At 47.3% G+C, this 14,350-nt stretch overlaps 1 protein-coding gene across 2 annotated transcripts in view; it reads left to right on the top strand.

The window, feature by feature from the left end:
* LOC134336923 (SH2B adapter protein 2) overlaps positions 1-14,350 on the top strand; it is a 174,866-nt gene that overhangs the window by 117,122 nt on the left and 43,394 nt on the right. For both annotated transcript variants that reach the window (XM_063031572.1, XM_063031571.1), the window contains 2 exons: positions 1,360-1,527; positions 5,221-5,414. In XM_063031572.1, coding sequence (XP_062887642.1) covers positions 1,360-1,527; positions 5,221-5,414 — 362 coding nt within the window. The remainder of the gene's footprint in view (positions 1-1,359; positions 1,528-5,220; positions 5,415-14,350) is intronic.

Genomic DNA, 14,350 nt, shown 5'->3' with positions numbered 1-14,350 from the left:
TGCGTCTAGATGGAGATGGGGACTGCGTCGCGATGGGGTGTTGGGGACTGCGTCGAGACAGGGTGTTGGGAACTGCATCGAGACAGGGAGTTGGGGACTGTGTTGAGATGGAGATGGGGACTATGTCGAGATGGAGATGGGGATGACGTCTAGATGGAGATGGGGACTGCGTCGAGACGGGGTGTTGGGGACTGCGTCGAGACGGGGCGTTGGGGACTGCGTCGAGACGGGGCGTTGGGGACTGCGTCGAGACGGGGCGTTGGGAACTGCGTCGAGACGGGGCGTTGGGGACTGCGTCGAGACGGGGTGTTGGGGACTGCGTCGAGATGGGGCGTTGGGAACTGCGTCGAGACGGGGCGTTGGGGACTGCGTCTAGATGGAGATGGGGACTACGTCTAGATGGAGATGGGGACTGCGTCGAGACGGAGCGTTGGGGACTGTGTTGAGATGGAGATGGGGACTACGTCTAGATGGAGATGGGGACTGCATCGAGACGGGGCGTTGGGGACTGCGTCGAGACGGGATGTTGGGGACTGCGTCGAGACAGGGTGTTGGGGACTGCGTCGAGATGGGGCGTTGGGGACTGCGACGAGACGGGGCGTTGGGGACTGCGTCTAGATGAAGATGGGGACTGCGTCGAGATGGGGTGTTGGGGACTGCGTCGAGATGGGGTGTTGGGGACTGCGTCGAGACGGTGTTGGGGACTGCATCGAGATGGGGCGTTGGGGACTGCGTCGAGACGGTGTTGGGGACTGCATCGAGACAGGGAGTTGGGGACTGCGTCAAGATAGGGTGTTGGGGACTGCATCGAGACAGGGAGTTGGGGACTGCATCAAATCGGGGCGTTGGGGACCGCGACGAGACCGGGCGTTGGGGACTGTGTTGAGATGGAGATGGGGACTACGTCTAGATGGAGATGGGGACTGCGTTGAGATGGGGCGTTGGGGACTGCGTCGAGACAGGGCGTTGGGGACTGCGTCTAGATGGAGATGGGGACTGCGTCGAGATGGGGCGTTGGGGACTGCGTCGAGACGGGGCGTTGGGGACTGCGTCTAGATGGAGATGGGAACTGCGTCTAGACGGAGATGGGGACTGTATTGAGACAGGGTGTTGGGGACTACAGCGAAACACTGTTTTTAGGACTGCAGCAAGATGATGTTTTTGAAACTGTCAGTGTCACTGGTAAAGGACTGTGCTCTGCATTGACCTTTCTCCTTTGACAGTGGTTTTCCACTTGTAGAAGTTTATCCTTGTATGTACTTCAAGTGGCCCAGTGTATGGGGGCTTGGATTTGGATGTCTTTGAGATGACACCGAGTGTGCTAACCCCATGTTATCCTCATCACCACTCCTCCCCCAGCCATCACCCAGCTCCCAGTCAAGTCGTGCAGTGATCCAGAGTCTGCTGTCACCGTTTCTCCAGTCAGACCAAAGGAAGTCCAGGGATCACAGCCACTCGCTCACGTTCCTTTAGAAAACTTCCTGCAGACGTTACGCTCGGACTCTCCAAGCACCATCATTTCCACAGGTAACACAGCCACACCTGCAGCCTCTCAGCGCAGCAGCTGGGAACTGTTGATCAGAACCTTCTGTGGTTTATTAACCGGTTGGGGATTCAGATTCCAAATCAATACGTGAGAAAAATATTGACTGGTCTGGACACGTTTATCACATGCACATTGTTAGATGCTGCGTATGATGATGTACACTGACAGCTAATTCTGCTTTAACTTCATTCCATGTTTCATGGTTTTTTGGGAAACATATGCTAAAGTAGATGAACTCAGGACGTGAATTGGCTAGGATATTATAGCCATAATAGAAATATAGCTGAGGGAAGGCAGGAATGGCAGCTGAATGTTCCAGGATACAGATGCTACTGGTGTGCAGGTTAAGAGAGAAGAGGCAGTTGCCTTCTTTATGAAAAGCACATAACAGGATATTCTTATCCTCTTGAGGCCATATGGGTAGAACTTAGAAATAAGAGGGAATGGTCAATTTGATGGGATGGCATTATAAGCCTCCCCAGTCATCAATGGGAATTGGAGGAGCAGATATGTAGGGAGATTCAAACAATCTGTTGGAAGAACTCGGTGGGTTGAACCGAATTCATGAGCGGATGGAAATCGTGGACATTTCGGGCTAAATCCCTGCATTAGAACTGAGAGTAGAGCGGCAAGATAGCCAGCATAGAGAGGAGATGGATAGATCTGCTCCTTGGTTTGAAATTCTAAAATTAGAGAAAGGCCAGTTTTGATGGCATCAGAAGGGATCTGGCAGCAAAGAGAAAATGATGTGCTTGAGGAGTATGAGAAATGCAAAAGAGCACTTAGGGTTAGGGTTAGTAAGGTTAATTAGGTTAATCAGGAGTGCTAAAGGAAAGGATGAGGTTGCTCTGGCAGACAAGATGAAGGAGAGTCCCAAGGGCTTCTACAGATCTATTACGAGAAGAAGGAAAGCAAAGACAAAATTAGTCCACTTGAAGATCATGCTTGGAGTCAAAAGAGATGGGGGAGATCTTAAATTGATTTTTTGCATTTGTATTTACTCGGGAGATGGACACAAAGTCTATAGATTTGAGTCAATGCAGCACAGAGGTCATGAACCCTATGCAGATTGCAGAGGAGGAGATTACTGTTGCCTTTTGGGAGGTTAGTGCAGGGGCCCTGGTGGAGGGACAGGGGGCATGAGTTCAACAGGAGACAGTCAGCAGGTGGGATGGCACTCTCAGGCTTATTTCTCCCTGCCTTCCTATCTAATGGTTGCCCATTGAGGTCCCATAACAAACAGTTCCTTCCCCTGGCCATGGGACTATCGTGATATGTTGCAAAAATCCCCCCAGATGTGGTCATTATCCACTCTGAACAGTGCAAGTTTGATATTTCCTTGTGACTAAGCTCCAGCTAACCCTGGTCATCAGGAACATAGCCATCATAGGATCAGGGGTGGTTCGCAGTATGAGGTGTAGAGGCCCAGATTTTGAAGCTTTTTGATTAGTACAGAGGGGATAATGGTGAACACCAAGCTGTAATCAACAAACAGCAAACTGACTTGGGTATCGCTGCTGTCCAGGTGGCCCAAGACCGAGTGGAGATCTAGTGAGATTGCATCCTCTGTAGGCCCTGTTGTTGGTGGAAAGGAAATTGTGGCAGATCTAGTTTCTTGCTCAGGCAGGAGTTAACTCTAGTCATGACCAACCTCTCAGAGCACCTTATCACATTGAGTGTGTATGTGAGTGCTGTCAGGCAATAGTCGTCGAGCAGCTCACCCAGCTCTTCTTGCCACTGGTATGATGGCTGACCTCTAATTGCAGTAGCGAGAGTTTGAAGATGTCCTTGAACACTCCTATCAGTTAGTTTGTGCTATTTTTCATACCATTAGGGCCTGATGTTTGCAAGGGTTCACCCTCTTGAAGGACCTTTCCCTCCCTCCCTCTTGTTTGTGCTGAGATGTTACTTTTAGAGAGAGGGTCAGCTAAGACAGTGGGAGAAGACCCTACATCTCCTTTACCCCGTTTCACGTCCATGAAACGAGCTGATCCTGTTCCTCAGTTCCCTTTGTTTTCATTGTGAACTCACTAACTGTGTCCCCAGCCCACTGAAATAGGCAGTTCTACTGATCTGTGGCCTTCTGAACTAGGATTTTTTTTTTTCCTTTTCTCAGTCCTAAATAGTCAACTGTTTTCTGGAGACTGTTATCTAAAAGAAGCCTCACAGCATCCAAGCTGGTCAAATATTTCTGCTTGAACCCGAAACCTGGAGTTAGTGTGGGGAACACCCCTCAGCAAGTGTATCCATATTTGTAGGCACTACTAGTCAGATGGAAATAATGGCAGCAAGTCATTCCAAAAATTAGACGCCAAAGACAAATGCACCAACATTAGGTTCCCAACTATCCTGAAGTTGTGCCGTTAATATATTTTTATTCTTTTCTAGCCATTGATTCTCACTCTGTGCTGAGGCAATGCCTCAAATCTCAGGAATCCTATTTGCTTCCAAACATATGTGGACACTTTTAAATTCAAATGTTGTGCATCCACAGGATCCCCCTTATCGATTTTCATTCAACATTTTGAGAAGCGGCCTGGCAGCACGAATCACATGGAGAGCATAAACTACTTATGTATCACATCAGAGTGATTTTTCCTGTTAGAAGTCAGGACGTTCAGGATTGGAAGGAAAACCTGGGGAGAAAGGGAGAAGTGGGGGTTTGGGAGAATTGTGTGTGTGTGTGTGTGTGTGTGTATGTGTATATGTGTCACCAGGAGGGAAGACCAGGACCACCAGTCATGTTACTAGAACAGTACAGCAGAAGAACAAACTAGTAATAAAGGGAGGTTTGTATAGATCAGTAGAAAGATCTTTGCCTGCCCATCTCCTTCCTCTGGTCCCCCTTCCTCTTCTCACCTTTCTTCCATCTAACACCTCCTAGCTTCTTACTTCATCTTACCTCCCCCAGCTTCACCCTCACCTGGTGTCACCTATCGCCAGTTTGTCCTCTTTCCCCTCCCCCAGCTTCTGTCCCCTTCCTATACAGTCCTGATGAAGGGTCTTGACTCCCCTCCTCCATTGATGCTGCCTGACATGTTACATTTAACTGCTGTGCTGATTCTGTACGTCATTGAACAGGTATTAATGACAGTCAAGCTCTGCCTTTTAGATCCAGGGGCTGGGTTAGGAAGGGGAGCAGTTATACCTCACATATAGAAAGATTGGGATTGCTCTAAGCACTGGAGAAGGTTCAGCATGTATTGACCAAGCTGTTATGTGGAGCACTAGAAGAATTAGGAGAAAAGGGAAGACAGAAACCAGGAATGCACCCTCTAGATCATTGAAGCTGATCAGAACTTGCAGGGCAGTAAGGGTCTGTCTTGGTGTTTGAGATTTTGGGTGACAGGACTTCAGGCATAGAGCAGGACAATGTTTCTGTATGCAAAGGTGGTCTAAGCCCGGAGCTTTCTGCCACAAATTCTCATTGGTGCTGGCCAGCGTGATCTTGACTAGGTGATGAGTGCAGCCTGATAACTAGGCAGTTGCCCTGAGGATGTTGTGATGGTGGATGAGCGTACCCTGTCCACGTTCTCATTGAGAGCTGGGAAAGGAGGAGGGCTGCCTTGCTGCCTCCTGTGCTCGAGCTGAGGGCAGACCATAGCTTCCTCTGGGTGGGGTGCATCTGCTTTCTTGGAATCTACTGAAACAGAGTCCCCTTTCTCAACCTGTAGATGAGAAGGAGCCGCCAGCGTCTCCGACCCTGCTGTCAGGGTACCCCTGGTTCCATGGAACTCTGTCACGGATTAAGGCGGCCCAGCTGGTACTAGCTGGTGGCAGGAGGAGTCACGGCCTCTTTGTCATTCGTCAGAGTGAGACCCGGCCAGGAGAGTATGTCTTGACTTTCAACTTCCAGGGCAAAGCCAAGGTAAGAGCTGATGCATCAACTGCCACACACCACAGCTCCCGTGCTGGTTGGATTATGGAATACCTGCAGATTACAGGTTTCAAGTCTCATATAAAATACAAATGACTTTTGTTCCTATCTGATGCCTTTGTCAAAAATGGCCAAGAATTTCATTTGAGCTCAACAGAAATGGACTGTGACTGCACCGTGCTTCACTTGTAGAGTTAAAGGAATCCTTCACACCACAAAGCACTGGAACTCTTGGCAGGCAGACGAGAGTTTATTGAACATTTCCCCATAATGGAATATGTTTCCCACTAGCTTCTATTCCTGCGTTTATGCGAGTGAAGAAGTGTTCAGACTGGTTAATATTCGTGGCAGCTGGTTATGTGTTTCTGCAATTCACCAGAAAATTCATTAATAAAATTAATTCAAGACTTCAGCAGGAAAAGAGGAAAGAAAGGGCAGGTGGAGAGAAAACTAGAGCATTAGGAACATAGAAAACCTACAGCACAATACAGGCCATTTGGTCCACAAAGATCTGCTGAACATGTCCTTACCTTAAAAATTACCTAGGGTTGCCCATAGCCCTCTATTTTTCTAAGTCCCATGTATCTGTCCAGGAGTCTCTTAAAAGATCCTACCGTAAACACCTCCACCACTGTCGTCAACAGCCCATTCCTCGCACTCACCACTCTCTGCGTAAAAAAAATTACCCCCAATATCTCCTCTGTATGCACTTCTAAGCACCTTAAAACTGTGCCCTCTTGTGCTAGCCATTTCAGCCCTGGGAAAAAGCCTCTGACTATCCACACAATCAATGCCTCTCATCATCTTATACACCCCTATCAGGTCACCACCCATCCTCCGATGCTCCAAGGAAAAAAAGCTGAGTTCACTCAACCTATTCTTATAAGGTACGCTCCCCAATCCAGACAACACCCTTATATGAGCAACACACATCAAAGTTGCTGGTGAACGCAGCAGGCCAGGCAGAATCTCTAGGAAGAGGTACAGTTGACGTTTCGGGCCGAGACCCTTCGGGTCCTGATGAAGGGTCTTGGCCCGAAACATCGTCTGTACCTCTTCCTAGAGATGCTCACCAGCAACTTTGATGTGTGTTGCTTGAATTTCCAGCATCTGCAGATTTCGTCATGGTAACATCCTTATATATCTCCTCTGCACCCTTCATATGGTTTCCACATCCTTCCTGTAGTGAGGTGACTAGAACTGAGCACAGTACTCCAAGTGGGGTCTGACCGGGGTTCTATATAGCTGCAACATTACCTCTCGGCTCCTAAACTCAATCCCACAATTGATGAAGGCCAATGCCCCGTATGCCTTTGTAACCAGAGTCAACCTGCGCAGCTGCTTTGAGTGTCCTATGGACTCTGACCCCAAGATCCCCCTAATCCTCCACACTGCCAAGAGTCTTACCATTAATACTATATTTTGCCATCATATTTGACCTACCAAAATGAACCAGCTCACACTTATCTGGATTGAACTCCATCTGCCACTTCTCAGCCCAGTTTTGTATCCTATCAATGTCACGCTGTAACCTCTGACAGTCCTCCGCACTATCCACAACACTCCCAACCTTTGTGTCATCAGCAAACTTACTAACCCATCCCTCCACTTCCTCATCCAGGTCATTTATTAAAATCACGAAGAGTAAGGGTCCCAGAACAGATCCCTGAGGCACACCACTGGTGACCAACCTCCATGCGGAATATGATCTGTCTACAACCACTCTTTGCCTTCTGTGGGCAAGCCAGTTCTGGATCCAGAATGTCCCCTTGGATCCCATGTCTCCTTACTTTCTCAATAAGCCTTGCATGGGGTATGTTGTCAAATACCCTGCTGAAATCCATATACACTACATCTACTGCTCTACCTTCATCAATGTGTTTAGTCACATCCTCAAAAAATTCAGTCAGACTCATAGGCACAACCTGCCTTTCACAAAGCCATGCTGACTATTCCTAATCATATTATGCCTTTCCACATATTCATAAATCCTGCCTCTCAGGATCTTCTCCATCAACTTACCAACCACTGAAGTAAGATTCATTGGTCTATAATTTCCTGGGCTATCTCTACTTCCTTTTTGAATAAGAGAACAACATCCTCAACCTTCCAATCCTCTGGAACCTCTCCTGTCTTCAATGATGATGCAAAGATCAATGCCAGAGGCTCAGCAATCTACTCCCTCGCCTCCCACAGTAGCCTGGCGTGCATCTCGTCCGGTCCCAGTGACTTATCTAACTTCATGCTTTCCAAAAGCTCCAGCACATCCTCTTTCTTAATATCTACATGCTCAAGCTTTTCAGTCCGCTGCAAGTCATCCCTACAATCGCCAAGATCCTTTTCAGTAGTGAATATTGAAGCAAAGTACTCATGAAGTACCTCTGCTATCTCCTCCGGTTCCATACACACTTTTCCACTGTCACACTTGATAGGTCCTATTCTCTCACGTCTTATCCTCTTGCTCTTCACATACTTGTAGAATGCCTTGGGGTTTTCTTTAATCCTGTCCGCCAAGGCCTTCTCATGGCCCCTTCTGGCTCTCCTAATTTTTTTCTTAAGCTCATTCCTGCTAGCCTTATAATCTTCTAGATCTCGATCATTACCTAGTTTTTTGAACCTTTCGTAAGCTTTTCTTTTCTTCTTGACTAGATTTACAACAGCCTTTGTACACCACAGTTCCTGTACTCTACCTTTCCCTATCTCATTGGAATGTACCTATGCAGATCTCCACACAAATATCCGCTGAACATTTTCTACATTTCTTCCGTACATTTCCCTGAGAATATCTGTTCCCAATTTATGCTTCCAAGTTCCTGCCTGATAGCCTCATATTTCCCCTTACTCCAATTAAATACTTCCCTAACTTGTCTGTTCCTATCCCTCTCCAATGCTATGGTAAAGGAGATAGAATTGTGATCACTATCTACAAAACGCTCTCCCACTGAGAGATCTGACAGCTGATCAGGTTCATTCCCCAATACCAGATCAAGTACTGCCTCTCCTCTTGTACATTTATCTACATATTGTGTCAAGAAACCTTACTGAGCACAGCATACAAACTCCACCCCATCTAAACCCCTCACTCTAGGGAGATGCCAATCGATATTTGGGAAATTAAAATCTTCCACCATGACAACCCTGTTGTTAATACACTTTTCCAGAATCTGTCTCCCTTTCTGCTCTTCGATGTCCCTGTTACTATTGGGTGGTCTATAAAAAACTTGCAGTAGAGTTATTGATCCCTTCCTGTTCCTAACTTCCACCCACAGAGTCTCCGTAGACAATCCCTCCATGACTTCCTCCTTTTCTGCAGCTGTGACACTATCATTGACCTAGAATGGTTACCATACAGGAGCGGGCCATTTGGTCCCTCATGTCCATCCCAGCTCCTGATTAGAACAACTCACTATTTCAACCCACTTCCACGTCCTTGCAATTTTTTCCCAACTATTTGGGCAGAACAGATCATTATGGACCATAATTATTATGAGTGAGAAGTAACATACCTTGGAATAGCCGATGAGGATGGGTACATGGAATGAACAATTGGCTCCAGAGAGAATTGAAGAGCAGAGCAAATATAGGGCACGGGTCCAATAATTCCTGAAGTTGACAGCATAGATAGAAACTTAGAAAATCTACAGCACAGTACAGGCCCTTTGACCCACAATGTTGTGCCAACCATGTAACCTACTCTAGAAGTTGCCTAGAATTTCCCCAGCGCTTAGCCCTCTATTTCTCTAAGCTCCATGTACATGTCCAAGCGTCTCTTATAAGGCCCTATAGTATCCGCCTCTACCATCTTCGCTGGCAGTGCAGTCTGCGCACCCACCACTCTCTGTGTGAAAAAACTTACCTCTGACTTTCCCCTTGTCAAAAGGGTGATGAAAAGGCCTTTCAATAACCAGGGTATAGAATACAACAGCAGGGTGTAATTTTGTATGATTTTGGTTAGGTCACAGATGAGTATAATAAACAGTTTTGGTTACCACACTATGGGAAAGATGTGTTTGTACTGGAGAGGGTGCAGAGGGGATTCACCAGGATGTTGTTTGGGATGGAGCATTTCAGTAGAGAATTTGAATAGGCTGGCTTTGTTTTCGTGCAGTGTTGGAGGCTGAGAGGGGACCTGTACAAAATGATGGGAGGTATGAATATAGAGAAATATAGAATATATGAATATAGAGACAATCTTTGAGAGTAGCTCAGAGGTGTCAGCAGCATAAGACCACAAGATATAGGAGCAAAATTAGGCTATTTGGCCCATCGAGTCTGCTCACTATTTCATCATGGCTGATCCATTTCTCCTCTCAGCCCCAGTCTCCTGCCTTCCACCCCCCCGCATATCCCTTTATGCCCTGACCAATAAAGAATTTATCCACCTCTGCCTTAAATATACATAAAGTCTTGGCCTTCACAGCTACCTGTAACAAAGAATTCCACAGATTCACCACTCTCTAGCTAAAGAAATTCCTCCTCATCTCCATTCTAAAAGGATGCCCCTCTACTCTGAGGCTCTGTCCTTTGGTCTTAGACACCCCCACCATAGGAAACATCCTCTCCACATCCACTGTATTAAGGTTTCAGTGAGGTCACCCCTCATTCTCTGAATCAGTCTCAGACCTATCAAACGTTCTTCATATGACAAGCCGCTGAATGCTACAATCATTTTCGTGAACCTTCTTTGAACTCTCCAGTTTCAGCACATCCTTCTAAGATGCCCAAAGCTGCTCACGGTAGTCCAGGTGAATCTCCCCGGTGCTTTATAAAGTCCTCAATATATACATCCTTGCTTTTATATTCATGTCCTCTTGAAATGAATGCTAACATCACATTTGCCTTCCTCACCACAGACTCAAACTGCAAATTAACCTTTAGGGAATTCTGCACAAGGACTCCCAGATCACTTTGAGGAGTCCAGAACCAGAGGCCACAATTTGAGAAAAGGGGAAGGCCATTTAGAACGGAGTTGAGGGAAAACTTCTTCACCCAGAGAGTTGTGGATCTGTGGAATGCTCTGCCTCAGAAGGCAGTGGAGGCCAATTCTCTGGATGCTTTTAAGGAAGAGTTAGATAGAGCTCTTAATGATAGCGGAGTGAAGGGATATGGGGAGAAGGCAGGAATGGGGTACTGATCGTGGATGATCAGCCATGATCACAGTGAATGGTGGTGCCAGCTCGAAGGGCCGAATGGCCTACTCCTGCACCTATTGCCTATTGTCTATTGCCTCAGATTTTTGTAGTTTTCTCCCATTTAGAAAATAATCAATCCTTTAATTTCTTCTACCAAAATACATGATCCTACACTTCCTGACACTGTATTCCACCTGCCACTTCTTTGCCCATTCTCCGAATCTGTCTGAGTCCCTCTGTAGCCTTTCTGTTTTCTCAAACTACCTGCTCCTCCACCTATCTTCATATCATCTGCAAACTTTCCAATAAAACCATCAACTCCATCATCCTGACGAAGGGTCTCGGCCCGAAACGTTGACTGTACCTCTTCCTGTAGATGCTGCCTGGCCTGTTGCGTTCCACCAGCATTTTGTTTGTGTAACTCCATCGTCCAAGTCGTTGACAAATAATGTAAAAAGAATTGGTCCCAACACACACCCTATGGAACAACACTAGTCATCGGCAGCCAACCAGAAATTTTTTGCCTCCCATTCCTTGCCTCCTGCCAATCAGCCACTGCTTTATCCATGCTAGAATCTTTCCTGTAATATCATGGGCTCATAGCCTGGATACAGCCTCAGAAAATAGGGGCATCCTTTTAAAAGAGAGATGAGGAGGAATTTAGTCCAGTATTCACCCTTTTGATTTTGTCCCACCTTTTACTTTGCAACTTATCCTGTTGACTGCAATTTTGCATTATCATCAATCTCTCCTTGCTAGGAGCCTCACTACATATTGCCTCTATTTGTAAACCAACTACCTCATCTTCAGCACTATCGTCACTCCGGTTCCCATCCCCCTGCCAAATTAGTTTAAACCCACCTGAATAACTCTAGCCAACCTGTCCGCAAGGATATTGGACACCCTCGGGTTCAGGTGTAACCCTTCCCCTTGTGTAGGTGATACCTTCCCCAGAAGAAATCCTAATGATCCATGAATCTGACTCCCTACCAGTTCCTCAGCCACGCATTCATCTGCCAAATAATCCAATTCTTACCCTCACTGGCATGTGGCACAGGCAGCAAGCCAGAGATTGCTATCCTGGATGTCCTGTTTTTCAGCTTTCTACCTAGCTCCCTGAAATCTCTTTTCATGACCTCCTCACCTTGTCTACCTATGCCATTGGTGCCAATATGTACCAAGACTTCTGGCTGCTCACCCTCGCCCTTGAAAATGCCATGGACATGATCTGACAAACCCTGATCCTGGCACCAGGGAGGCAACATACCATCCAGGTATCTCTATTGTACCCATGGAACCTCATCTCTATTCCTCTGACTAAAGAATCTCCTCTTCACCTCTTTGCTCTTCTAAGCCACAGCAACAGGCTCACTGCCAGAGACCAGGTCCATGTGGCTCCCACCTGGTAGGTCATCCTCCTCAAAAGTATCTAAAGTTATATCCTTATTATCTCATTCCTACCATCAGGGAGGAGGTACAGGAGCCTGAAGGCACACTCTCAATGATTCAGGAACTGCTTCTTCTCCTCTGCCATCAGATTTCTGAGTGGACAATGAACCCATGAACCCATGGTGTTATACGGGGGGAGTGGGCGGGGGGGGGCATGCGTTGATGGCGGACCCAAATGCAAGACACAGATACTGAAGTACTAGAAACAGGACTAGGTTTATCGAGATAGCAAGGGGAGTCAGGAAGAAACAACGCTGGACAGGGAAACAGGCCCTGGACGAGACTAGGATTCAGGGCCTGGGCTAGGACTTGGACTAGAAACACGGGACCCGGATGGGGAACTAGGAATGAGGAGCCTGGACTAGGAACACAGAACTCTGGAACCAGAGCCTGGACAAGGATCTGGAACCTGGGTCTAGGTTGGGACTCGGAACCGGAACCCGGGTCTAGGCTAGGACTTGGGATTAGGATCTTGGCGAGGACAGAACGTGGATACCGGACAAGACGAGGTACTCCAGCACAGGACGAGGAATCTCCAGCACCGGCTGGGCGAGGAACTGCTGGGCTGAGCGAGGAACATGGACTGGAAGAGGCACCAGAACTGAATGAGGACATGAAGCTCAGACTTGGACAGGGCTGGAACACGGCGCCTGGACTTGGTCTTGGAGCACAGGAACACAGAGCCTTGGACTTGAGCACAGGAAGACAGAACGCAGACTCGGGGACCCCTCCTTGGGAACAGGACCTAGGGCTGGGGCTTTACACAGAGTCAGGACCCCTCCTTGGGAACAGGACCTAGTGCCGGGACTCTTCTTTGACACGGATGCTAAACACAGGGACACAAAGAGATAGTTCCAAACTCAACAATAGATGGTTCTTTATCTTGGTGTGGCAAGGCTCCGGTCTCACTCCGGTGGTTGAACTTGACGGGGATACTGACGAAGGTTGCAGGCGAGGTTTCAGACGGGGATTCAGATGGGAGGGGAGAAGGAGTGAGAGAGAGAGAAAAACAGTCCAGCAACTAATCCGTGGTTTGCAGAGGTACTTATGTCCAGACCGAAACGAGAATCAGGTGTCTCAACGGAACCGGGGGAAACCGGAAAACCTGGAATAAGGATCGATGGACTGGACCGTGAACCGGAATGCGGACTTCACGGACTGGACCATGACACATGGAGACTACCTCACTACTTTTTTGTACTACTTATTTAATTTAACTTTTTAATATATAAAATATGTATACATCTAAGAAGATGTAACTCATTCAGGTTTGCTGATTGAGTAAAAAAGGCAGCAACTTGCAGCAGTTCAGTGCTTTGAGCAATGACTAATTAGCACACAGGATTGATTGGCAAGAACAAATGAAGGTAAGATAGGGGCAAGGTGATTGTTGGAGTGGCCATCATTGGATTGGTCAGAGTTAGAGTGGAGATTTTTTAGGCTTTAGTGCTTCGAGGATTCAGTGAGACAAGGCAAAAAAGTTGTAGGTACAGTACCCCCCCACACAGTTTATTGTTCTTCTTTATATATGCTCAGTTAAGACAATAGAGATGGCAGCATAAAGGAATGCTCCTCTTGTGGGATGTGGGAAGGCAGGGAGACCTCCAGTGTCCTTAACGACTATACCTGCAAGAAGTGCATCCACATGTTAAAGAGTTGGATGAACTCCAGATCATTTGGAAGACTGAGGGTGTGATAGGTAGGAGATATAGAGAGGTAGTTACATTCAGGCAGGACTCAGGAAACTAGGTGACAATCAGGAATGGGAAAGGGGTTAAACAGCCACTGCAGAGTACCCCTCAAGAACTTTGGATACTGTTGCGGGGGCCGACCTAGCAGAGGATAATCATAGCGGTCAGGACTCTGGCACTGAGTCTGCCTCTACGACTCAGAAGGGGGGAGCGTGGATGGCGAACTGAGGTGATATGAGAACCCGAATGGTATGTTGCCTCCCAGGTGCCAGAGTCTGGCACATCTTGGATCAAGTCCTCAGCATTCTTAAGTGGGAGGGTGAACAGCCTGCCAAAATTTGTGGTAGGGTAGGTACCAATGACATAGGTAGGAAGGGCCATGAGTTTCTGAAAGGGAGTTCAGGGAGTTAGGTGCTAAGTTAAACGACAGGGCCTTCAGATTGTGATCTCAGGATTGCTACCCATGCCACATGCTGGTGAGGCCAGAAAAATAGAAAAACTACAGCAACTACAGGCCCTTCAGAATAATAGGAAGATTATACAGTTCAACATGTAGCAAAAGGGTTAGTGTAGGAGAGTGGGCATAAAATTTCAAGGGAAGGTGGGACTGTTCAGAAGAGACGGTTTGTATCTAAACAGGAAGGGGACTAATATC

Source organism: Mobula hypostoma, chromosome 23, assembly GCF_963921235.1.
Source record: "Mobula hypostoma chromosome 23, sMobHyp1.1, whole genome shotgun sequence".
In the NCBI taxonomy this organism is placed as follows: Eukaryota; Metazoa; Chordata; class Chondrichthyes; order Myliobatiformes; family Myliobatidae; genus Mobula; species Mobula hypostoma.
Note: the sequence above shows the minus strand (reverse complement) of the source record. Positions and strands in the feature narration are given on the sequence as shown.